The sequence below is a fragment of the Brienomyrus brachyistius genome, chromosome 6 (assembly GCF_023856365.1).
Source record: "Brienomyrus brachyistius isolate T26 chromosome 6, BBRACH_0.4, whole genome shotgun sequence".
NCBI lineage: Eukaryota > Metazoa > Chordata > Actinopteri > Osteoglossiformes > Mormyridae > Brienomyrus > Brienomyrus brachyistius.
Window position 1 is genome coordinate 19822382 of NC_064538.1, and position 24574 is coordinate 19846955.

The window sequence follows — 24574 nt, forward strand, 5'->3', positions numbered from 1 at the left end:
TTAGACTTGATTGAATTATTGACTGAATGAATCATGCAATATAAATGACATTAAACCAATATTATAATGATGATGTAAGACTATATATTTTAAAATAACCTTAGAACAGGTCATGACGTGACAGAATATCTGTAGTGATCAGGTGTGTTGGTAAGTTTATCCTTATGATACTTGATAAAAAATAAATATGATGAACAGATTAAACTGAATTGCATTGTTAGAAGGATACTTGAAATTGTTCAATCAAGTCTAATTAAAAATTCAAGCTAATGTAAAGCAGCAATTACAGCTGCCTATGAGGATTCCGCAGAAAATTACACTCCAAAAGAACAGCAAGCGTTCCACTTGTTCCTAGGAACTCCTAGGAATGAAAAGTATTTATGCCTGTTTTTACGGACTTCACCAAACCGTTTGTTGACAGATTTATTAAAATTGTATTTTTTTTTTTTTTACAAAAACACTCCAACAAAAGAAGCTTCAATGAAAACACTGACAAATGCAAAAACAAAAAATGTACAAAAAAAACAAAGCACTGATACTGTAGCCTGTACAAACAGTGGCGGTAGCAAGATACAAATATAGTGGTTTGAAGAAATTCAACATCTCTGTATGAACAATATAACAAGCGGCCATATTAAAAAGCAGGCTCTTCCTAAAAGCCCCCATATGGCCATGAAAGACCATTATGACCACCCCCTCGTACCCTTAGGTCGAGGAAAATCCGTTGCGATTGATCTCCAAGTATCTCTGCAGTCTAGTTCGGTCGACTGGCCGGAGGCTCCAATCATAGACAGTGACGCTTTTGCTTCTGCAATGCATGTCGTCCATTTCGGACGCAGCAGGAGGCAACCTGGCCCCCTGGATCCCGGCTCCGCCCAGCAATGCAGTTACGGTCACACTGTGGTTGGCAGGCCTGGGAAACAGGCTACCACAACCAGACCTTTCCTTTTGGTCCTGAATGTTGAGACGCCACGTGTTGGGACTTGCAGCGGTGCCACAGATCAAGCCAGAAAAGCCGTGCTGTGAAACACTACGAGGAGATATCGAGGTAGGAGTGGCCCTATCGGACCATGGCGATGCTGAGTGGACAAAGTTTTGGTAGAGCTCGGTGTCGGTGCCTAGAGGTGCGGCCATGTTGCCGTCCACTTCCTGCCGTAAACGGCTGGGTAATGCCAAGTCTCTGCGCTGACAGATGGCCTCCTTCAGAACCAGAAACCGATTAGGTGGGTCAGTTTCCGGAGCCTCCAGGTCAGGGTAGGGCAGTTGAAAATGGTCCATTTGGGATGGTGCATGTATGAGCTCGGTCTTTTCGTCAGGAATTGGGCCAGCGAGTCGTCCAGTACCCAAGGAGACCTCTTCTGATTCTAAGGGCATGCCCTCCATGACATTTCTCCCACCATCTGCAACATGTGAAGACAATGAAAATGAAATGATACTTCATTTGCCATTTGCACAAGTAGGAATATGGGAACATTAATGCTTCTTTTCACATATTCCATCTTCTCTCCTTCAAAACAAACACACATATACAGTGTGGAGTTAAGTTTCGGGTCCGAGCGCAGGGTCAGCAATCTGGCACCCCTAGAATATTTCAGGAGGTTAAGGGTCCTTGCTCAGGGGCTTAACAGCAATCTGATTATTCTGCTCAGGATGGGATTTGAACCACCGACCTTCCGATCATAGGCACAGAGGCCTAACCACACACCGCCCCCAACAGCAGATTTTGAGAAATGGCAAAAAAAAATAACCCAGAAAACATCAAATAGCCCAAAGCTGCAAATAGCTGAAATCCGACGTGAGATAATAGTTACGTTGCAGGGTAGGATGACATAAAATAATGATGATCAATGTAAACAAAAGAAAAAGCACAACACATAATTTTATTTAAAATTTATGCAAGATGGAAATCCTCCTATTACGAACCTGCGCACGGAGTTAGAGGATTGCAGTCTACACTGGAATCTATTAGCCAAGGTAAGCAGTCCATGAAGTCAGTCATGCTGGCGATCATGATGCCGTGGTCAGAATAGTGGGGAGACAGATCCAGCCGTCTTTCTGCTGAGGGAAAACACCAGAATAACTTTTAATACACATTTAAAATTAGTAGTAATGATACATCTATTTTATACTACATAGCTATATATTCACATGCAGGGAGGCCCCAACACTTTTCAGGGCCCTAAGCAAAATTTGATTAATCTAGCTGTCATCTGTCATGTTCATTCCTATTCAGTCACATGGAAGGGGCCCCCTGGTGGTGGTCACCACTTAAAAAAAAAAAAAAAAAAATACAATCTACATTAATAGGTGTCCTTAACACAGGTGAGTTCGTACTCAGTTGGTGTGCATGCTTCAGCTTAACACAGATGTACAAGGTGTGCTCGGTACCCGTGAGGAAGATGGCGTGTCGGTACTGCGTGTACTGGGCCTGCAGTCTGATCAGGCACTCGAGGTCAGGGGCATGTCGGCCCGCGGAGTCGCACTCGTGGTATGGGAGGAACTCCACCACGTGCCTCTTCTGGTAGGTGGACAGCAGGTTCAGCAGCTCCAAAGCGTTACGGTTCACCCTGATGAAAGAGCAGAGAAGAGGCCCAGAAAGCAAAACCTGTCATATCCGGTATTTCTGAAATATCAGTAAAGAAATTAAAAGTCCATAACGATGAGTTATAACACTATCAAAAATTTACAGTAAACTAAGAACAACATAAAGAAGAGCATTGTGCAATGTTAGTTCCTTCTTACGAAGCAACAGACTTAACTCACTATTTAACTCGCAATATCTTGTGTTCTGTTGAATATCAACCGTTGCAGCATTTAAAAATAACAGAAGAGTCCTCGCTTAACAACATACCCGTTTACCAGCCATGTGCACTCATGACCCGCTCTCCAACCAGTCAGTATCGTACACTGTACGAGAACTTTGGCCATGGAAACGGCAGCGCAGTGTCTCAGCATCAGGCATCTCATCTCATCTCATCTCGCATCACATCGCCCTCTTTCAGTCTGAGTCTCATTGCCGCAGTCGGTCGGTATTCACTACTCTAGCGCTTGCAATCTCCAAGACTACATAAAAGCCATGGATGGTTTCAGCGGTTTTGCAAGAGATTCAACTTGCATAACTGGTGTGTCAGCGGTGAGGCCGCAAGCGCAGACATAGACGCAGTGGAAAATGTTGTTGACTGATTTGATGAAATCAAAAAAGGTGGCTACTGTCCAAATATCTGTATTTACAGCATGCAAACCTAATGTAATTATTGGATCTTTTCTGTTTTTAATAAACATTTATAAATATACTAAAAATGTTATAAATGGTGCAAAGGTGACGTTAAACCAATAACTAAAGATGGTCGACTAATAATAGTAGACTAGTAATAATAATTCACTATTAGTATAGCATGCTTGAAATATCGATAAGGGGCGGCCTGCTTATGCAACCTGACCCACAGAGGGTTGGTGGAGGTTTCTGGGATGACCTCTCAATCAGCCAATAATAAAGCAGCGGGTCTCAACTAGATTCCTGGGGACCCACTTATTGGCTGACTGAGAGGTCATCCCAAAAACCTGCACCCACAGCGGCTCTCCATTGATCAGGTTCACCCCCCGACCTAGTAGGAATGGAACTTGGTCATTAAGTGAGGAGTGTCTGTATTATAATCATTAGCGGATAAAAGGATTAAAGTGTAAGCAATGCACTGTATTACACTGTATAATATGTCACGCTGGGGGCGGCATCATGGTGCAGTGGTTAGCACTGTTGCCTCACACCTCAGGGACACGGGTTCGAGTCTTCGCCTGGGTCACATGTGTGTGGAGTTTGCATGTTCTCCCCATGTCATCATGAGGTTTCCTCCGGGTACTCCGGTTTCCCCCCCACAGTCCAAAAACATGCTGAGGCTAATTGGAGTTGCTAAGTTGCCCGTAGGTGTGCATGTGTGAGTGAATGGTGTGTGAGTGTGCCCTGCAATGGGCTGGCCCCCCATCCTGGGTTGTTCCCTGCCTCGTGCCCATTGCTTCGGGGATAGGCTCCGGACCCCCTGCGACCCAGTAGGATAAGCGGTTTGGAAAATGGATGGATATGTCACGCCAGGCATTGCTCTGTATGTGTGCATGTACCATGTGATTCACACTGACCTGGCCAGCTCCTTCAGCTTTTTCTGGGTTTTACAGTGGATCTTCCAGCACCACTTAATGTCTGTAGAACAGTTCCCCTCCAAAAACTTCATGAAACACTCCAGCCTATCTGTACCAAGTAAAAATAGGTAAGCATATTGACTGGAGGAATGTAAGAAAAATGGCCCAGAACTCTTTGGATTCAACATATTTCTCCCTTCAGAAATATCACATTTACACAATTTTTCAGAAAAGAAAGGATTTTTCTTACTCTTTTTGACAACTTATGTCTTATTTCTTTCAAAAAACAAGTATCCACTGAAATGTAATGACTTTTCCACATGTCAACTAAATATACTGGCCAACCATTCCTCCCTCTCTCTCTCTCTCATTGAAAAATACATAAATTACATGCATATAGGCCACAGCTGAACCGCTGACCTTCAGGTAGATGTTCTTTGCATCTGCCATGTTAGTTGCATTAAACTCACTGTGGCCAATGAAGTCTGGATTGAGGACGAACTCATCCGACACGATAAAACCCCCAGAGACAAACAGCTCGTTGTAGGTACGGTTTTTCACATCTTCCAGACTGTCCACTCCACCAAAGCTCACAGAAGGAAGTTCCTTCAGAGACAACAACGCAGGGATCTAGAAAAACAGGAAGCATAAATAAATGCAGTAAGATGGAAATACAATCACTGCACATTTAACTGTTAGGGCACGACTGGGGTAATGGTGAGGATGCTACCGTGTGTATATGAGCTGCAATGTCTTTGTTCTGGATGATGATAAGCAGCTTTTCCTGCACATCCTTCCTCTCCAGAAAGTATTGAGGTTTACACTCTGCATTCCCAAGTTGGATCAAATAACTCTGCGGTGCCCAGAAACAAACCACATCATTACATCTGACTGCTCAAAGTAAAGGCCACCTTACATTTCAGCTGCTTGGCATCACTAGAGCTAACTAACTCAACATCCAACACCACAAATCAAGGCAAGCATCCAGCTTACGCCAATTCAATCAATACCCAGAAATTGCCAATGGTTTCCTCTACAATTATTCTACCCTTAAACATCCTTACCTCAGTAATCATTGACCCAGTAAAGATGGAAGTGAGGGACTGTTACCTTGATTTCACTGCACATGCTGTTCTCCTCTAAGGAATGCACGTAGAACTTCACTGTGTTCTTCTGAACGTCTCTTATGATCTCCATCAGGCTGCTGAAGAACTCAGGCCTCATCTGGCTAATCACACTATTGATGGACCTGGAACAGGGCGTGACTCCTAGGCCAGAGGCGGCAGTGGCCATTGAGGTGTGGCTTACACCACCCGTGACAGAGGGAGAACCACAAATGTTCTGCGTTACCCGGGGTTGTGGATACACTCGTTTGTCAATGGCTTGTTGAGGTAAGGCGTTATGAAGTTGGCTCTCCTGAAGAGGGCACTCTTGCCTAGATGTAAGAGTAGTATCGTGGGAGAAGACAGGCAAAGGAGTGGGGCTGCGTCTAGAAAGGATCAGGTCATGGACTGAAGATCGGGGTGGGGTAGAAATTGATGCCTTGCCTTCGAAAGCAGACAGACATATAAGATGTCGCATTCTCTCCCGTAATGTACTGACGTAGCCGTCTATGGGAACAGACTGTGTATGGTGTGTTACGTATTCAGAAAAAACAGTTGCCGATTGCCAGTGATGGTTCTGTGGATCCCAAGCTTGCATCTTAAAGCTGCAGTGTGCATGCTCTCCCCTCAAAATGTCCTGCATCTCTCCATAAAAGCTGCTAATCTCTTTACTGAGAATACAGTCTACCCCACTGGAGCTTTGGTTGAAGGCACCACCCAAATCTTCTGGCATCTCGTCCTCTATTCTCTCAAGGTTCCCACTGTCTACATCTTTCAGCTGCTCAGCAGGAATGCGGTCTTTTAGCTTGCGGTCCTCATTTCTGCTCGTGTCATCGCTCATGACCGGATGATCCGTCTCCATGTTAGAAGGGCCCTCCAGCTCAGTATCACGACTGGCCTCCAGAGGAGGTTCATGGGACATACTGAAGAAATCTGTAAAGCGCGGATCAAAGGGATCATCCTCCTCTCTGGCAGAGTATTTGCACGGCTTAATACCTACATTAGAGGGAAGAAATAGTTTTTCTGTATTAGTATCCGTTCCCAAATTGTCATAAAATTTACAACTTGCAGTGGTCTTGCATTTTGATTAAGAAAAATCTAATCTCTGTCGTCACAGACAGTCTATCTACAGACTATAAACCATGAGCTTAGCTTTCACTAGAACCCATGTATCCCCATTGTTTGTTGATCCTACAGTACCTGTGAAAGGAATGAGCCTCCAGGGCCTCACAAACTCCTCATGCTGGTCAGGGCAAGGCTGCACCTCACTGCTAGAGCAGGGGCTGAAAGCGTCGATGCTGCTCACGCTATCACAAGCTTCTTCCTGAACAGGAAACCAACAGTCCCATCACAGATGGATAAAAACAAAACACCTACAGTAAAATCTCTTTCAAAAGCACCATTTTGTCATTATGCACATGCACCGCAAAGTTCACAAAAAGTAGCGTGAGAGTTTTGAAAAAGTAATCTCATGCTCAAGTTAAACATTTAGGTGATGAACTTTAGTTAAGAAAACCATCAATGGCCAACAGACACTGGTAGCATTTTCTACATTATGGTCACATGCGCTACTAGGTTAAACAGAAGGACATTACACCCAACATGGACCTCTACACTGATCTAATCCAAGCACTGACTCACCTCTAGGCTGTTAATTCTTCCTGTATCTTCCTGGTCAGGTGCTGCAGTTCGCATTTGTGGGTCAATGTCGTAGCAATCAGGCAAGCTAATCTGTTGGACGGTACTGCATACGTCCACCTCGGCTGGCGACAGAACCTCTGTGCTGCCCTCCAGACTGGCACGGGATTCATGTTTGTGACCCTCCTGGCCTGGAACCAAAGCTTTCTGCAGGGTGCCCAGCAGCATCTCTAACAGCGTCTGGGTGCTGGTGGCAGAGCTGCTCTGGTCCTGCCGCTGCCTCAGATCTGTATCACAAATCCCCGTGAGGTTCAAGGCCGCCAGGAGAGATTCAGGATTCTCGCTCTCTGCATCTTTGATTCAAACGAGAACATGTGTCAGACACACCGAGACCTTCTTATAACCCCTCGCTCCATCTCTGCTCGTATCTGTGTCCCCGCATGTTCGGAGATCCCTCACCTCCTCTGCCTTTTCTGGATTCACCCAAGCGTAGATACTTCTTCACTAGTCCAGCAACCTCACTGTCTGCTTTCCTTTTCCGGTTGCCCATGTCCTCTCCCTGGTTTCTCCTCTGTAGCCGAATCAGCTCCAACAATTCCGCTACCTTGCCTGGGTCACTTTCCCCCAAAGAGACCTGAGCCTCTTGGCATTTCCCATCAATGGATTTGCCGTCCGCACCCTTCAGGTCTGACACAGGATTACAAGCCGCAGGGCACCACAGGGACTCAACCATTTCTTTGGCGACTGCCACGGCCAGTTGATAGACCTTGGGGCAGTAGAGGTAGGAACGCAGGTAGCCCTGAAAGTTGTGTTTCTGTTTGCGACTGGAGTTAACTTCATTCAGCTCGTCGTAGCTGTGCTTGTACTTGGGCAGCCCGTAGCGCCGATGTGTACGGTTGAAACACCCGAGCAAGTAGGCCTGAGCCTGTCGTTCTACTTCTGACCCAAGGTCCGCCTGTGGCCTGGACCGCAGACTTAGCAGGGCAAAGTGCAATGCAGGAAGGAAATTCTTCAACATAGGCATGAGGTTGTGGGATTCACACCTCACGGATTCACTGGGTGCAGGCCGCTTGGATACTGTGAGTGGTAAAAGGAGACGCACTGTTCAGAAAGAGCATAATATGCACCAGCTTCAAGTGGGCAGCCGACGTTTGCTACTCTGATTCATGCACTCGGCAGCAGCGCAGCACTGATGTGCAAGAATCCAGCTTCTTAAATGGATAAAAACAGATATCTATGCTAATTATAGCAACAAGCAATGCAACCACTAAAATCATATTGCAAGCTCGACCATTCCAGGCTGTGACAAACCTCCACTTTAGCAGGGGCTTTTTCAGGGAAAGCATTTCTTTGATGATAAATGACTGCAGCACTCACAGAGGTTCTTCACTCCTCTTGGCTCCCGGAACACGAAGAGCGCATGAAGGGACCACACCCACCCATTTCCTACATCTGGAAAACATAAGTCGACATAGGGGGGTCTCAAAAGAAGCAATGAGGAAAGGCCGGGAAATCATTAGCCAGTCACCCGTTGACCAACCTACCGAAGGAGCCGACCATCTGAGCCGACGACAGTAGGAAGAGGAAACCTTTATCGACCAACGGTTGAACCAGCACCTGTGCAGTAAGCAGTCAAGCTTCACCATGTTTCACTACAGAATTTCATGCAATACTGCCTTTGCATTATTACCGTTTATTGTTGTCTGTTATTTATTATTACAATCTATCATTATCAAAATGTCTTTTTACTTTATAAATTTAGAAAGTAAAAAGTATAAACTACTGTACACCTGCAATTTCCTTTGGGATTAATAAATATCTATCTATGTAAACAGAGAACAGACACCGAAGAGGTAAATCTAATGCTTTCCGTGAATTTCTATCAGCAAGATGCATCAGACCCACCATTCTCCCTTTTTCCAACATTGTTAGTAGGCTGGAAAATCCATTCTCCTGTTTGCTGCTGTCCTCCAACACAAACAGATTACAGTGCAGCCCATCCTGTGTATCTGCAATAAAATCACCACCCAGGTCAGGTCAAGGTTGGTCCCATTCTCATCAAAATCTGCAATATGTATTTTATAAACGACTCACATTCGCCAGTCTGCCTGTAGGCCTCCCAGGAAAACGCAGCAGCTGGGATAGTCTTCTTTACATCCTCTAGTCTCATCGATGTCCCTATTTCAAGTTTTTCTGGGCTGCAAAAAAATCCCATAACCAGCTCAGTTAATCCCAAATTAGAAAATACTAAAATTAAAATTTCCATATAACTTGCAACAGTAAGCAGGGACGATTCTATGATTTTTTTTAAGGTAGGTCATAAGAGCCACAACTCATACAAAGGGGCCAACCTTATCATTAGCCAATTAGATTTTGAATCGGTAAGTGACAGAAGAGCAGGCACACCGATGGCCAATCAGCTTTCAACTCGAGCCAGTCCCCCTGTGGGCCCACCCCGGAATAAACCCCCAAGTGCCACCCTCATCAACCCAGACAATGAGACCCTTGTTAAAGTCATTCCTTATCTCATTTCTTCTCTACTCAACCTGTCAGCTCAAATACCAAATGTTACCATACTGCGCAATATATCCTAGACCTTGACACACACCATTTTTACGAACATCAACATTATTCATTCAGAAAATATTGGTCATGTGTGGGCATTTTATATTATGCCATATATATATATATATATATGTATATATGTGTGTGTGTGTGTGTGTGTGTGTGTGTGTGTGTGTGTGTGCTGGATCACATTGAGATGTGGGGAATTTGGAGGCCATGTCAACACCTTGAACTCCTTTTCATGCTCCTCAAACCATTCCTGAACAGTTTTTGCAGTGTGACAGGGTGCATTGTCCTGCTGAAAGAGGCCACTGTCATCGGGGAATACTGTTGCCATGACTTGGTTTGCAACAATGTTTAAGTAAGTGATACACGTCAAAGTAACATCTATATAAATGCCAGGGCCCAAGGCTTCCCAGCAGAACGTTGCCTAGAGCATCACACTGCCTCCACCAACTTGTCTTCTTCCCATAGTGCATCCTGGTGCCATTTCTCTCCCAAGTAAAGCACACTCACTCACCCAACTGTCTACATGATGCAACAGAAAACGTGACTCATCAAGCCAGGAAAACTTGGGCGCCCATGACCCCCATAGCTGGTTCATCGTTTAGCATTCCTTGGACCACATTTGGTAGGCACAGACCCCACAGGACCTGTCATTTCAGAGATGCTCTGACCCAGCCATCTAGCCAACACAATCTGGCCCTTGTCAAAGTCATTCAGATCACTATGCTTGGTCATTTTTTTTTCTCTGCTTCTAACACATCTACTTCAAGAACTGACTGTTCACTTGCCTAATATATAACCCTTGACAGATGCCGTTGTAATGAGACAATCAATAAGATTCATTTCACCAGTTTATGTTGTGCCTACTCACAGCTTGAGTGGGAGGAAGAAGTGGGTGGAGGAGCGGATGGAGGCATGGTACACCACCCTTCCCTGGTTCAGTAGCTGCCCACTCCACACAGTGTAGCCTCGAATTCCTGCTATTTGCAAAAACAGACAGCATCACTGACGTATTCCAGTAAGATTCAGCAATAATATGCACAGCATATATTGGGAGTACTGCACTGAACTGGCAACTCACTCTCTATTAATGTCTAAATGTCTTTATATCATCTTAATTTAAATCCCCGTCTCACATAACTTGACCCCCGATAAGTGCAAGCGAGTGAAAAACCTGCATGTAAAAAATTTCTATCAGGATTAATGAAGTGTTGGTCTGTCTGTCTTCACATACAACTGACATTAAATTGCCTCAATATTATTATAAATAACGAATGAAAGTGTGACACACTCGTTTTATTTATATAAAATCAGGACACACCTTTACTTCCTTCAGAGCTTCCACTGTTTAACCTGAAATGAAATTCAAAATAAAAACATGAGGTCAATGGAAAGACCCTGGCGTACAGGAGGACGACGTGAAGAGCAGCCAGGAATCTGTACAATACCTGAGGGGGGGCGTAGGCTTTGGGGCTGGCAGGGCCGCGTTACCCTGGTAAATGAAGGATACTATGGCAAACGGGCACACCTGCCTGGGTCTCGTCCGGATCTCATCAAACTGGTACTCATAGAAGTATTGCTGTGGATACCAGCAAACAGAGTCACACCCAGGGAGCACAACGGAATGCCGAGTCTCCCTGCATTGCACATATTTATTATTTATTTGGTTACCTTTTCTTACACTGACTGCGGTTTGCACTGAATCACCGTTTGTCAAATCTTAAAAACACCCAACCTTGCGAGCGAAGCATAAGAATTTCAGTGTTCCTTGGAAAAACATGAGACTATAAACCTTCAAAGACAGAAGCATATTACGGCATCATTAGTGCCCCCAAGTGTTGTTATAATAAAAATTTAAAGCTGCCTTGATTATTCCATTAAACTCGATTACTAAAAAAGCATCAATTAAAATTTTCCTTCTTGATTACTGGGAAATATTGCAGAAGGGAGACTATGCATAGCGAATGAGGGTCTAAATAAAGAGCAAAACTATCACCACAGAAAGACTGCAATGCAAATACCTTTTAAAGTAAGACATGTGGGTTTGATGGATTCACTCAGTACCACCATAGATGAGAGGTTAGCCATAGATATGGGGCATTAACCTCTCGGAGAAGCCTGGTGTCTTAGTCATCATGTTCGCTTAAATTATCTAGCTTAATTTACTTTCTACAATTCCTGTCAAAATAACCACTGCTAAAACAAAAGTTAGCCCCATCACTTAGCCATAGCATCTTACATAAATATGGTACATAATAACAATATAACTATTTTTTGTATTATGTGTTTTAGGGCCGAACGATATTGTGAAAAGTGCAATATTTGAAGTTTTTGCAATATTTAAGAATTGAACTATATAGCCAAACAAAAAACAGTCTGAAACCGCTGTAACCTTTAGAGGTGCTTATATTATCTGTTTGCTTTTTTTTTTTTACAGTGGAGAGTAATGTGGTACCAGGTTGGAGGTCATCATTTTGGTGTGACAACACTACTGTAAACCAAAGTGATCCTTTGCCGTCGTGTATATGACATGTTTGTCGCTACCCGATCTATACGCTTCACTTTTTTTTCGCATTGCAGTTTTAGAGAAAAAAAGACCATCTGCACAGCACAGCCCATCCATTCCTTCCAGGTTCAGTTCATGTACAGTGTACATGTGCGCATGCACGTGCCAGTCGCGTCACCGATGTCATGTCTGTGCTCCATACTCTGACACGGTTAGCAATCACACTACATGCGTATCGTGCCCGAGTCCGACTAATGGTGCTCTGGCCTACCTCATCAAGCAGGACAGGGGACCCAGTTAAGCGTACCGCACTTAGGTACCATACAGAGCGATCACACTAGTCAAACAAACTGGACTTTAGGGGTCAAACGTGCTCGGTCACGGTATGGATTAGCTGAGTACGCTCTTTATTTCCAAGACTGCACACCATGTCTGTGCGGACCTTGAAGTCCCCAGAAAAGTTGCACATATCAGTCCGTACCTGAGTGAGCTCAAATGCTCTATAGGACAAGTAGGATGTCACTTTGCAGGAATTCTTTGACACGTGGCAGTCAAAATTGGGCGTGGGATCGCAGATATTTTTGGACACGGTGACAGTCTTCACTTTTCCCTGAGGGGGCAACAACCAGAATGTTACTGCAAGCAAGTACCGATAGTGTTCACATCTGGCATTTATTAACCATTTACATACTGATCAAAGGTAAAACAGTTGTAGTGTTTTTTTAAAAGATCTACATGAAAACACCAGTATTCTCAGACTGTATTGATCATAATGGTTAAAATGTCTGTCAACTTGGACCAAATAGTGTTGAAGTGATAAAAAAATGGCCTACTTAAAATAATAAGCATTGTAGTAGTGTTTATTTAGCAGATGCTTTTGTCCAAAGCAATACACAAGTGAGGATCAACGTGTAGAGTCAGGCAGAGTCCTTGGAGCCATTTGGGTTAAGGGCTTTACTCAAGGACAGAATGGTGACATCACACTACCAACCATAGGATTTGACCCAACAACCTTCCTATCCCACAAATGCCTGTTATATTTGAAAGTACTGCTAAATTAAAAGTAGTCCAACTAACCTCTTTTCTAGGCTTACCTCAATGGAAACACCCAAGTATAAAACACTGAACACTGGAATATTACTTCACCTACATAGCAAAGCTAGTGTAAACCACTAACACAAAATGTCGGGCAGTAACAGAGGATCCTACTCAATTCTTCTTGAAGTTGAAACAGAGAACAAGAGGAAGACAATTCATAAACTGTGCAATGCGGAACATTTTTCTCAAATGTTGTCATTGGCTATGAATGTACCAATCACAAAATACGGCTGAACATCCAGGCTGATTACAGTCTCTGGCCTGGATTGTTGTTCTTATCAAGAAGGAACAAAACCTTCACTGAGGTTTAGCAATGGACATTATACAGTAACTAAACATCTGAAACGTAAATCCTCACCCCACATTCAAGTTTCACTGTTGAAGACGGTTTACCTTGAGTACTTTAAAAATAATAATCTCCCCAGTTGCACCAACATCAAAAGGATTGATTTGCAGCAGATCTGAATATCTGGACAGGTAAACACCTGCAAAGTAAATATTGTCACTTATTTTAGGTACAACACATAAGCAACTGAGATAGAGAGATACATGTACAACAGACATTAAATACCAAACGTTAACCAACTTTGCAGCAAACCCAGTTTTCTGGATTTTAAACTACACTCACAGTGTTATATACCCTAAAACAAGCAGACAGGCGCACACACCTTTAGCTGGGTCTCCCAAGGTGATGTTCCGCGTGTGCCCCACTGACAGGCCTTTCTCACACACCTCCTGAAGCTAAACATATCAAAACACCACAGAACGGTTAGAGCTACACAAAGAACCAAGACAGCTGTGAACTGTACAGTGGTGATTTACAACCCAGTACTTCGGGACCCCTAGGCAATCCACATATTTGCTCCCTCCCAGCACTCAACACACCTGGCACCTGATTGGCTGGGAGTTGGAAGGGAGCACTGAAAAACACTAACATTAATTGCTACCTAAAAGCATCACTCCCATTTGTTAGTTAGTATTAATAACACAACTAGCACCATTCTCCCTCTCTCCAGTGGTCCCACCTTATAGCAGTCCGACAGCAGGAAGCTGTAGGATTCCAAAAGCTGACTGTCTGTCCGGCCATTCTGCTTCAACTCCTTCCTCTTTTCCACAAACTGCCATTTTGGAAAGGTCCATGATGTACCAATAAACGACAGAACAATCAGTACGAGTCATGCTAATTTGCTCTGAAAATAGCTCAGATCAAAAGCAAAGCCATGCCATTTCTCATCGTCTTAACATGCAAACATGTGCCGATTCAAGTAATAGCACAGCTTCTGCCGAATGCCGGGGGGGGGGGGGGGGCTCCTTACATTGTTTACCAGCAGATCACTGTGGACAAGCTGAGCCTTAGCATAGACAAAGGTACCAGCTGAAGAGGACTGCAGGTAAGAGCTGGAAAGAATCTTTAAGATATCCTCAAACTCCCTCGAGTCCGGGGACAGGTACTGGAACAACGCTGCAGGAAGAGGTGGAAAGGCCGTGTTAGTTATGCAGATATATTAGTGTTAGCTGAATATTATGGTTACCATTTCCTGGTTACACTGCATCTATAGTTCTGTAAACAACTAATCCTGGCTGGGAGTTATGATCACCCATGTAAAATATTAATTATTGCTCACAGTTATGTAAAACAATTGCAGTGTTTGGTGCTTTTTGACTGATTTTGTGTAGGAACCAAATTATTGAGTAACAACGACAGGCATAGTGTTTGCAACTTCTTTAAGCTATACCTTGCTTTTCAAATGTCTGCTGTATAGATGTGTGAACCACAAGGACAAAAAAAAAAAAAAAAAAAAAAAAAAAACTTATCAGAGCAGGTTGCTCCAAACCACATCCTGTGGACTAGGCCTACATTGAACACAGCACTATAGTCAACACTATAGAACACATAAAGCTATAAGAAAACATAAGGTTGTTTCTAGTGATCTTGCTAAACCACAGGCAGGAAACCAATCTGATAAAGGGGGATCACAGCTGTTAAGCTTATATGCAAACTGCACCACGAAAGTCAACCTTCTCAGCACTCCATGGGCCTGTACCACCGAGTGAAATTTGCTGGTTAGCTTGAGAACTTATCGAATGAAAGGTACCCCGATTTAAACGGACTTGCTCTTTATTCACTTACATTCGGCCCAGACTACCTTAAATCCATCAAGTTATCGTTCTAACCCAAAACTCCAGCTTTGTGATACAGGCTCCATGTCTGAACTGGGTAGTGTTCACATTGCTCAATTTGTCACCCAACAGGTATTAATTATCAAAATGAAAATGGCGATTTAATGGCCACAATCTGAAGCACGTGAAATGTTCTGTTCGCAAGCAACTGGCTACAAAGCTAAAGCAGATCCTTTGGTATGATAACAGGACCTTCTTAACTAAGACATACTTGATAAAAAAATCAGTGTTTTCGTCTTTTTTTTGAAGTCCACAATAAACTAGATAAGCAAAATGGTCATTTATATTGCCAAACATTTAAATACTTGATCCAAAAAATCCAGAATACACTCATTATTGGGCGTCATTCTAAGATAAAGTTCCGAACTGCCATCAAAACAGAGGTTAGCCAGTGACTAAATAAATTTATGCAATTTGCAACCCAAGCCAGGTCTGCTGCTTTAATGACCTTCTTTAAGAAGGTATTTTCCAAAGAGATGGGGTCCTTGTACTGTGGTGAATTTGAACACCAATCAACAATCCAGTGTCAAGTTTATTAGTGTTTTGGGGTGGTCTGAAATCAACAGCATTGGCTGGATTATGTAGTGAAACTTCTAAAAGAAAACTGATGATTGATACTTGGCTTGTACATTTTACAGATGCAAACATTTTTCAAAGCATCTCTCCCATTGCGTAAAAATCTATGGAGGTAGACCTATTGGTAGGGTTGCTAGACCCCCCGCAAAATGTATTTCTATCTACTGGTTTGGAAAAATATGTATACATGTTGATTATAGTACAAATCAACATTACACACTTCCTTCTGAAGCAGCAAAGATTCCCGTTACTCTTGTAATGCTTGTGGAATGTGCATGCAGTAGGAATGTTTGAGGCAAAATATTTGTAGGCATGACTGGCAATTTTCTGTGCTCAGCATTTAGATTAACAGAAATTTCAGCCGTGTAAATGAGTAAACTTTTAAAGTTCGTTGAGATTTTCAGACCCAAGTTTCACTGACTTTTACAACTTAACACAAGTTCATTGTGGCAAGTTAGTAGAGACATTTTCGTCTCAACTGACATGTAGTAAGTAATTCATTTTATATACATTATGACTGAGCTAAAAGGTCCTTACGTTTCAAATTGTATGCCTGTCTAAAACATCAGAAACAGCTCTTCATTCTATTGGTTCAAGTCTTTTTGTAATCATTCTGATTGTCAAATCAGACCATCTGATATCAGGCTGAATCAATACTGTGATTCACAGCATGCCATTAATAGGCTTATGACTCAATTCCAGCATCATTTTTGTATCTCTGAGTATGTTTTCATTATGTAACAGCCGTAGAAACACAGTTTCCACTTGCGTCAAGTAAAACCCCTATAGACTAACGCACAGCAGTACCACATGTGCGCGTGTGACCTGCAGTACCCCAAAAGTGGTTTCCGTCTCCACAGTTATAAGTCAGCAGCACTCCATGCAGATGACCATCACCGTGAAGACATCCTTAGCCAAGGAAAGTCCACCTTGAAAATATGATGGGGGATGTTTCATCCTCCGTGAAGGTACAGAAGTATGTACCATCAAGTTCTTATGTGGCGATCCACATAATGAAATAATTATAGACTATAACCAGCAACCCAGAAGTAGTTACTGGTTTAAGTACCCATGTGGGACCTTTCTCCCACTAGAGGTTCAAAGTCTTATTAATCTGGCATTTTTATGAATCCTGCATTCAATGCCATGTCTTTTTAAACAAGGTCCTTTGCAGTTAACATTATGTTTAACTGCATGATTTTAAATCAAAACAGAGAGCAAGCATGATCTGTGCTCCCACCATTTTCAGGCACTGTGCCTTTTTGCCTTGGAAAAATGGCAAATGTAAAATAAAGGGGGGAGGCATTGTTTCAATCATCAGTAACCTCTTTAAAAAATCTTGAGGTTTCTTTATGAAATTCATAGTTTTCATTGCATTCGAAGTCTTCATGTAGTTCAGTGAAATAAAGACGCCCAAATTGCGATCCCCATCACGTGGCTTTCTCTCTCCTTGGGTTGCCCGCCGAATCTCAGCTTATTAAAAAAACTTACCTAAAACACTCAGTTTCACTTGCACGGTGAATCATAGAATAAGACATCGGCGCTCACGTTCATAAATTACCCTCTGCTGTTGGCTCAGCCAGTTAAGAAAATGAAATGTTTAGCCAGGCAAAAAAATTTTAATCTGCCACTTGCATGCAGGAAATTATACGGGGGAAATAACAGCCCGTTTAGCAGCAGTGTGCGGTCACCACCTTTTTTTTCTTTGTTCTTCCTCGGAATGTGGAAATTTTCTTCTGCGGGATTCACAAACATCTTCTGGTGACCTCTGCTGGGATCCTGCTCCAGCTCCCCGAGTGCACGCCCTTCTGCGACAGCTGCACGGGACAACGGCGCCTCGTACGCGGTCTCCTCGCCATCTTTGTTGCGCGTAACGGCAGCGCTGGCTGCCAGCGACAGGTCTGAAATGCCGGGACTCTCCACTGAGCCGCCCACGGCAGTGGTCCTGCAGTTTCCTTCGCCGTCTATTCCGTCCATTCCAAGGTTACTGGTCGATATGTGCGCAGCCGAATAGACATCTCAGACTCGGGAGGACGACGTGAGCGTGGCCTCGCTATTCTCAAGACAGCAGTCCCCCTTCACCCTACCTCCGGCATTCAAACTCTGACGCGTTCGTCCTTCGCGCTACCACATTAGGAACAAGCGCCCCCTATATGCTATGGGATGTTAATGCAAGGTGCTTTAATACGTTTCTTTTTCCAGTGCTGGACGCAGCTTTTGGAACGTCATTAAGAGTGCAGTGGTGATCAATCATAAAAAATTACCTACAAATCATGTAATTCAAACCAATAAAACTTAATAAAATTCTAAACTATATCCGCGTTTCTTTAAACAAGTGTGTGAGTTTTTAGCGAGGCAAATGGGATATTGGGTATTGGTTACTGATATCTATCAATCAACTAGGCTATTTTTTAGACGATAACGTATATAATGTTACGCCATTGGCAGCATTAGCTACATCTCAGCATGCATCGTGAGGCAGAGGTATATCATGAGGTAAGCAGGCTTTGACAATTTAGGAAAAAACGAAGAGGCCCTATCTTTTATTCCACTGCACTGTATCAACAACGTTTTGGTCAGACCTTGCTAATCATCCATCCATTTTCCAAGCCGCTTATCCTACTGGGTCGCGGGGGGTCCGGAGCCTATCCCGGATGCAATGGGCACGAGGCAGGAAACAAACCAGGATGGGGGGCCAGCCCATCGCAGGGCACACTCACGCACCATTCACTCTCGCATGCATTCCTACGGGCAATTTAGCAAGTCCAATTAGCCTCAGCATGTTTTTGGACTGTGGGGGGAAACCGGAGTCTTGCTAATCATATTTTCTTTTTAAATAATCACTCATATACCCATAAGTTATATAAAGCATACATATTTATATTGATAATGTTACCATGTGTTTGAAGTACGTTAACTTTCGTTGTGTTTGTCTGAAGTACGTTGTTTGTTTGGTAAACATTACATCCAAAGAAAGTAATTCTATGGGCTTACTTTTTAACCTTTTGTTTTGGAAATCAGGAGATTTTGAAATCTTTAAGCTGTTTAAAAAGCCGTAAAAGTGATCTGTTGTTTCGTTTCTCTGAGATTACAGGGGAAGTTTCTTGATGTTATTCTATCACCTACATTTACTATCTGTTCTTTGCTGTAAGTTGCCCTGTATGTGTCACCCTTAGTTTAAGCAATTTGATATATCATGAGTTTTAATACCCCTTTAGCGGCTTTTCCTCTAAGTTTGAGTCGCTATCAAAAGCTTATTTAGAAAGATTCCTGCGCGATTTGACGTCTGCGCATGCGCGGGAAAGGGGAAACGGACAACAACAAAGATGTACTCTTAACATTACCACGAAAGTAATGTTAGGTGTTCTCTTAACATTATCCTTGTGATAAAACAAGGTCTAAATGACATTGCCTACTCTCTCAAACAACACACACTCTAAAAGTTATGCTGCTAAAACAACTGAATTCAAAGGTGGAAAGCGCGAGGATGAAAAAAGTTTTTTTCTGCAGCACTAACTGATTATTCGAGGTGGAATTTCGTTTTATTCAAAACACAAAACCTTAAGGCTGTTTAATAATATGCCTTTGCAGTCTGAATTTTCGTTCTAATATTCGTGCAGCCACTAGATGGCACTGTTTTCTTTGTAATGAATTTCCGGTGCTTCTCCGCTGGTCCAGGGTAGGGTCACAGTCAGCTTGGATCCCGTCCCAGAAAGCACAGCGCGCAAGGTGGGGGAAACACAGGGCATGCATGCCATGAAAACATAAATATCTGAACCTGAGCAAAAACTATAAATACCCCCTGACTTCCTATCTAATATTACATACAGCTATTCGAGCAGAAATGTTGGGGGGGCATAGGAAGGAGACATGACAGTACATGGAAACAGGGAGGATGGACACTTAGATAAATTAGCAAACAAAAACATCCAGGATCTTCTTCCTCTTTAAATAAGATAAGGAATGTTGTGCTTGCTGAAGTCAAAATAAGCAACATGATGATTGAAATTTAACAGAATTTAAAAAACGGATTAATCAGACGAGGATAGTGATTTAGTATTCATTCATGTCATAATGGGACATTTACAAGCAGTCATGGATGCCAGTTAATCGTCCAACTGGCACAGCATGGCCACCCCCCTCTTGATCCAGTGCTGTGGACTCTTGCTGGTGGGTAGCGTCATGGAGATGACAAAGTTGGTGGAATGTCCTGTGGTGGACAAGGTGCCCTTGCGCTCACTGGTTTTATATAGAGGACACACATAGAGGCTTTGCGCCTGCACACTGGACGTCTTCTCCGCTGGATAAAGAGACATGCATGATAAAGATACGTTAGACATATAAATGGAAATCAAGCCTAACTATTTATTAAATACACAGACACCACTAACAAAATGCCATTCAACCGTGACTGAGTGGAGCCTGGTATTCAAAACCTTGAGGGGAAGCCTGAAGTTAACTGCTGATTAAAAATACCGTCACATTATGATACTTTGCTAGTTTTTGACACTCATGGCCAAAATCTAACTGGATCAGTTTAGATCAGAACAGCTAATATATTTTTTGAACTCCAAAGGGTTTTGGCCTTAGCTAGGGGTGGGAAATCTTATCCACAAAAGACAGGTATGTACGCAGGTTCAAACCCAGGTGTGAGGACTCGTCAGTCAATCAGTCCTCTAATTAGTAATCTAATTCGAGCGTTGCAGTGAAAACCCACATACACAGTGACCCCTTTTGGATAAGATTGATCACCCCTGGCCTAAGCTTTCAAGTAGTGTAATTGAAGTACAGTCATTTACATGTATTTCTTTAGCAGATGCTTATTTCCAAAGTGACAGACAAGTGAGGAAAGCTTGGGGTCAGACTGCGTCCCTCAAGTGGCTGGGGTTAAAAATCTTCCTCAAGGGCCCAATGGTGATATGATTACTTTGCTGACCAAGGAATTGACCCCATGAACTTCCACATGCAGCCACTGATCCCAAACCCACAGAGCTATACACCGCACAATCCTTGTATTTTACACTGTAAAATTATACTGTGATTTATCTATCATAAGGCCATGGGTTTGCAAAACATCTCCTGGAATCAAAGTTTAGTTGATCCAGAGAGACTGCCAAGAATCAAAAGGCACAAGACGGAATACATCCCTAATATGACACTGCAAAATCCACACATACTGACATTCAATCATATGGTTAGCTACTATGCCCAGTTTAATCTGACCAGTCACCCTAACCTGTTTATTTTTACTGTGGGAGGAAACCAGAACGATTTAAACCACATAAATTCAACGAATGCAAACTCTAAACACAGACCAACATTATATACCAAACATACACCATAAAACAGTGCTTCTCAACCCAGTCCTCGAGGGACCTGTATTTTTGCTTCCTCCCAGTTGTCCGTATTTTTGCTTCCTCCTGTATCAGGTATTTGTTATTCTTAATTGCTTGATTGTTTGTTTGGTTTAGATCTAAAACCTGGCTCCAGCTTCTTAATATTTTCCCACAGCAAATAAAACATAAGCATATTTATTAATTATTCTTGGTCTCTTTCATCTAAACAGATTGATAACACATTATACTTACTTGGCTTTATCCAGATGATGGGGACTAAGTCAAAGAGTATTTTGGGGTGCTGTTCTGCCAGAACTCCACTGTGAGGAATTATGAAAACATGCTCATTGATAAACAGTTGACAGAATAATGCTTATGTTATACTGTGATAGCTTCATAAATGAAGCAATATAAATGATTGTATGTTGTACGGATAAAAGGAACCACATCATATAAAAAGTCTTATTAAAGAAAAATGTGTATTGAGACGTACCTTTCCTTGTCCCAACGTGCACCATCCAGAAAGACGCCATGGATGTATACTCCATCATCTGGGGAGATGTCTGACTTGTTAGTGGGAAGCACCTGTCATTTTGGGGACAGGTATGAGAAGGTAAGATTCTTTATATGAAAAGTTAAACACTACTGATGCTAAAATGTGATTGACAGCACCTGGAATTCATAGCCAAGGAGATCAATCGGGATGGAGTATTTTCTGGCGTAGTTCTGCATTGCTCCTGTCAGGAAAGCCTGGGTGAAGAAGAAGCCTGACAACCAGAAGACGGTGGGCTTGTCCTTATCGTACCACTCCTACAAGGACATACAAGAGGCGGCTTATTTCACTGTCAATTCATCTAGTCGATTCATCAACCTCGATTCATCTAGCCAAACATGTATCCAACAACCAATTTTCCTAGTCGGAGTCATGGGGGAGGCGTCTTGGTGGTGCAGTGGTTAGCACTGTTACCTCACATCTCTGGGGCCTCAATTTGAGTCTCCACCAGGGTTCCATGTGTGTGGAGTTTGCATGTTCAAGTTGCCACATTGCCCGAAGGTGCGCATGTGTGAGTGACTGGTGTGTGAGTGTGCCCTGTGATAGGTTGGCACCCCATCCTGGATTGTTCCCTGCCTTGTGCCCATAGACTCCAGGATATTCTCTGGACCCCCTACAACCCTGAAACGGACGAGCAGTTTCAGAAGATGGATGGATGGATGGATGGATGGATGGATGGATGGATGGATGGATGGATGTATGGGTCATAGGGTGACCTGGAGCATATTCTGGCTGGACAGGATGCCAACAAAACTGAATTATGCAGTACTAGAAAATATATTAAGTAGGACTACATATGCATCAGAACTAAAGAATCATTGTCCAAATAGGTTTAATCATTTTTGTACTGTTTCTTGTTGAATGATATTCATATATAATATTCTATAATTATTAATATAATACAATAATATAAATTTGTATTTCTTGATGAACCTGGAAGAACGTCAGCCTGGCCAGGAATTCTGTGATGTAGCTTCCTAGCGGCTTGAGGCTGGGGTAGGAGTGCTTGGCCCATTTCTCCGGAACCTTCCCCACTAGGAGGCTGCTGGCCAGAGCCTCCAGCTCCACATCCATCACAACCAAGCCCTTGATGGCCTTCTGGAGGTTTTGCAGGCTGTTGTAGATTGTGGTTCTCAGCCTGAATGGCAGAAAAATTTTTTTAATATATTTTTGTAACCCTGCACATCTAAAAGTAAGAAGAGAAACAAAGCTGTGAGAGTGAGCACCTTCATGTTTCAGCACTTACGTGTTGTATCTCTCCATCTCTTGCACCAGGACAGTGTTCATACTTTCTTCATATCGCACAGGGAATTTGACTAGGGCAGACTCAATGTCAAAGTTTCTTGGAAGCTGAATAAATAAAGAGCCATAATTAAGATCTGATGCAGTATCACAGATTGTCAGTGACAAACATATTCTAAAGTAGAAATATGACTGTTTTTTTAAGGAAAACAAATTTGGGGTGTGAAAAGAGTTATGGGGTTTCCCAACTTGAAGGAGAATTAGATGAGCATAATGAATAGCTCTAATTCTGTTCACTTGGTGTTGTTGCTAGTGTAGTTACAACTTTATACCTGCTGTTTTGTTATGCAAAACTCAGACTCGTATGCCAAAACACCCATTAGTTTTTATATTTTCTGTGTTACATTGATCTTTTCTTTGACCAATCGTCCCTTCCTGAGAAAAGAAAGACTCCTCCAGTGGCAATTGTTGTATTTTTTTTTAAGGTGGGGGGCATAAGAAGAGCCATAATTCATACGGAGTGGCCGACCTTATCATTATTATTATTATTATATGTTTTGAATTAGTGAGTGACAGGGGATGGGGCACTCTTGGGGCCAATCAGATTTCAGTGAATACACCCCTGGACCCCTCCCTTAATAAAACACTTGACTGATGTTGATCACCATTCCACCCAAAGACTAGTCTAGAACTGTGTCTCAATGTCAAAAGAAAGAGATTGCCGTACCTTGGTGAGGATGTCATTAGCAATGTCAAAAAGGGCATTATCTCCGCCCATGCTAGCAGCACCCTTTGTCCCACCTCCCTGGGTCAATAGCAAAGAATCAAACAGTAACTTAGTTTCCTGTAGGTCTTTAGAAATATCCACATTTTCATGCATTCCAAAAACCTCTGGGTGCTGGGTGAATGGCAAATTCTGTGGAATGCGAGAGCATGAAAAAGAAAAATTTCATTAGTCAGTCAATCAATCAAAATACTGATAACTCCAACAGTCCAATGACTGGCTAGACACCTAAGCTCACCCGAATGAATTCAACATATTCCTCATAGATGGATTTCGGTGGTGCATAATATTTGCCACTGGGAGAGAAGCTGAAGTGGGGATTTTCAATGATGTCTCTGTTGTAGAAGTCAGCCAGGATGGTCATAAGCAGGCGTCGGTCCCAGTCATCGGTCACCCGACCACCATAGTTGCACTCTCCTGTGAGGTAGGTAATGGCCTCAAAGGGAACTTGATCATACTCATTCACAAAAAGCTGGGGATCAAAAACAGGGCATTAGGGCTGAAAAATAAACAGTACATTACTTATTAGGTGTGTAACGGTACATTTGTAGTTAAAATTTTCAGTTCAGTACACATATGTACCGAACAAATGCCGAACCTCTGTGTCTTTGTATGTTTCCTCCAAGCAAAATTGGAACAGGCGAGATGAAGTTGCACAATGATGCATGCACATACAGTGGTGGCCAAAATTAATATAACACCTGGCAGATCTGATAATATTGTCCTTTTGATAATGTTCATGAAATATGCAGATGGTTGTGCTGAGTACAACAACTATCAGATGAAGTGAGTCCTACTGTTTTCATCCACTTTTAACTTTAATATTTGGCGTGTCCACCTTTTGCAGCAATTATA

General features: G+C 42.8%; 2 protein-coding genes across 4 annotated transcripts in view; both read right to left on the reverse strand.

The window, feature by feature from the left end:
• Window positions 1-410: 410 nt before the first annotated feature.
• Window positions 411-17948, reverse strand: LOC125744887 (protein TASOR-like). Of its 2 annotated transcripts, none has more exons than XM_049017172.1 (23): window positions 17499-17948; window positions 14364-14509; window positions 14073-14165; window positions 13716-13788; window positions 13441-13532; window positions 12431-12559; window positions 10892-11022; window positions 10765-10796; window positions 10315-10420; window positions 8967-9070; window positions 8778-8881; window positions 8417-8489; window positions 8250-8324; window positions 7332-7949; window positions 6876-7225; window positions 6435-6558; window positions 5242-6230; window positions 4862-4984; window positions 4602-4761; window positions 4132-4240; window positions 2389-2567; window positions 1924-2058; window positions 411-1400 (listed from the first exon to the last, which is right to left on the reverse strand). In XM_049017172.1, the coding sequence occupies exons 1-23, from the start codon at window positions 17779-17781 to the stop codon at window positions 706-708; spliced, it is 4923 nt and encodes a 1640-aa protein (XP_048873129.1). In that variant the 5' UTR covers window positions 17782-17948; the 3' UTR covers window positions 411-705. The 2 variants fall into 2 exon arrangements, with proteins under 2 accessions (XP_048873129.1, XP_048873128.1); XM_049017171.1 differs by having other exon boundaries at window positions 10315-10423.
• A 1376-nt stretch (window positions 17949-19324) lies between these two features.
• Window positions 19325-24574, reverse strand: part of dnah12 (dynein, axonemal, heavy chain 12) — a 43508-nt gene continuing 38258 nt past the window's right edge. For both annotated transcript variants that reach the window (XM_049018238.1, XM_049018237.1), the window contains exons 67-74: window positions 23958-24191; window positions 23663-23851; window positions 22940-23043; window positions 22627-22831; window positions 21813-21950; window positions 21634-21725; window positions 21393-21460; window positions 19325-20104 (exon numbers count right to left, since the gene is read on the reverse strand). In XM_049018238.1, coding sequence (XP_048874195.1) covers window positions 19911-20104; window positions 21393-21460; window positions 21634-21725; window positions 21813-21950; window positions 22627-22831; window positions 22940-23043; window positions 23663-23851; window positions 23958-24191 — 1224 coding nt within the window. In that variant the 3' untranslated portion in view covers window positions 19325-19910. The remainder of the gene's footprint in view (window positions 20105-21392; window positions 21461-21633; window positions 21726-21812; window positions 21951-22626; window positions 22832-22939; window positions 23044-23662; window positions 23852-23957; window positions 24192-24574) is intronic.

Coding starts and splice junctions, on each gene's coding strand:
- LOC125744887 (XM_049017171.1), bottom strand. CDS start 17,781: ATGGACGGAATAGACGGCGAAGGAAACTGCAGGACCACTGCCGTGGGC. Junction 8,325..8,416: donor TCAGATGGTCGGCTCCTTCG/GTAGGTTGGTCA, acceptor TATGTTTTCCAG/ATGTAGGAAATGGGTGGGTG. Junction 2,059..2,388: donor ACACGCCATCTTCCTCACGG/GTACCGAGCACA, acceptor GTTTTCCCTCAG/CAGAAAGACGGCTGGATCTG.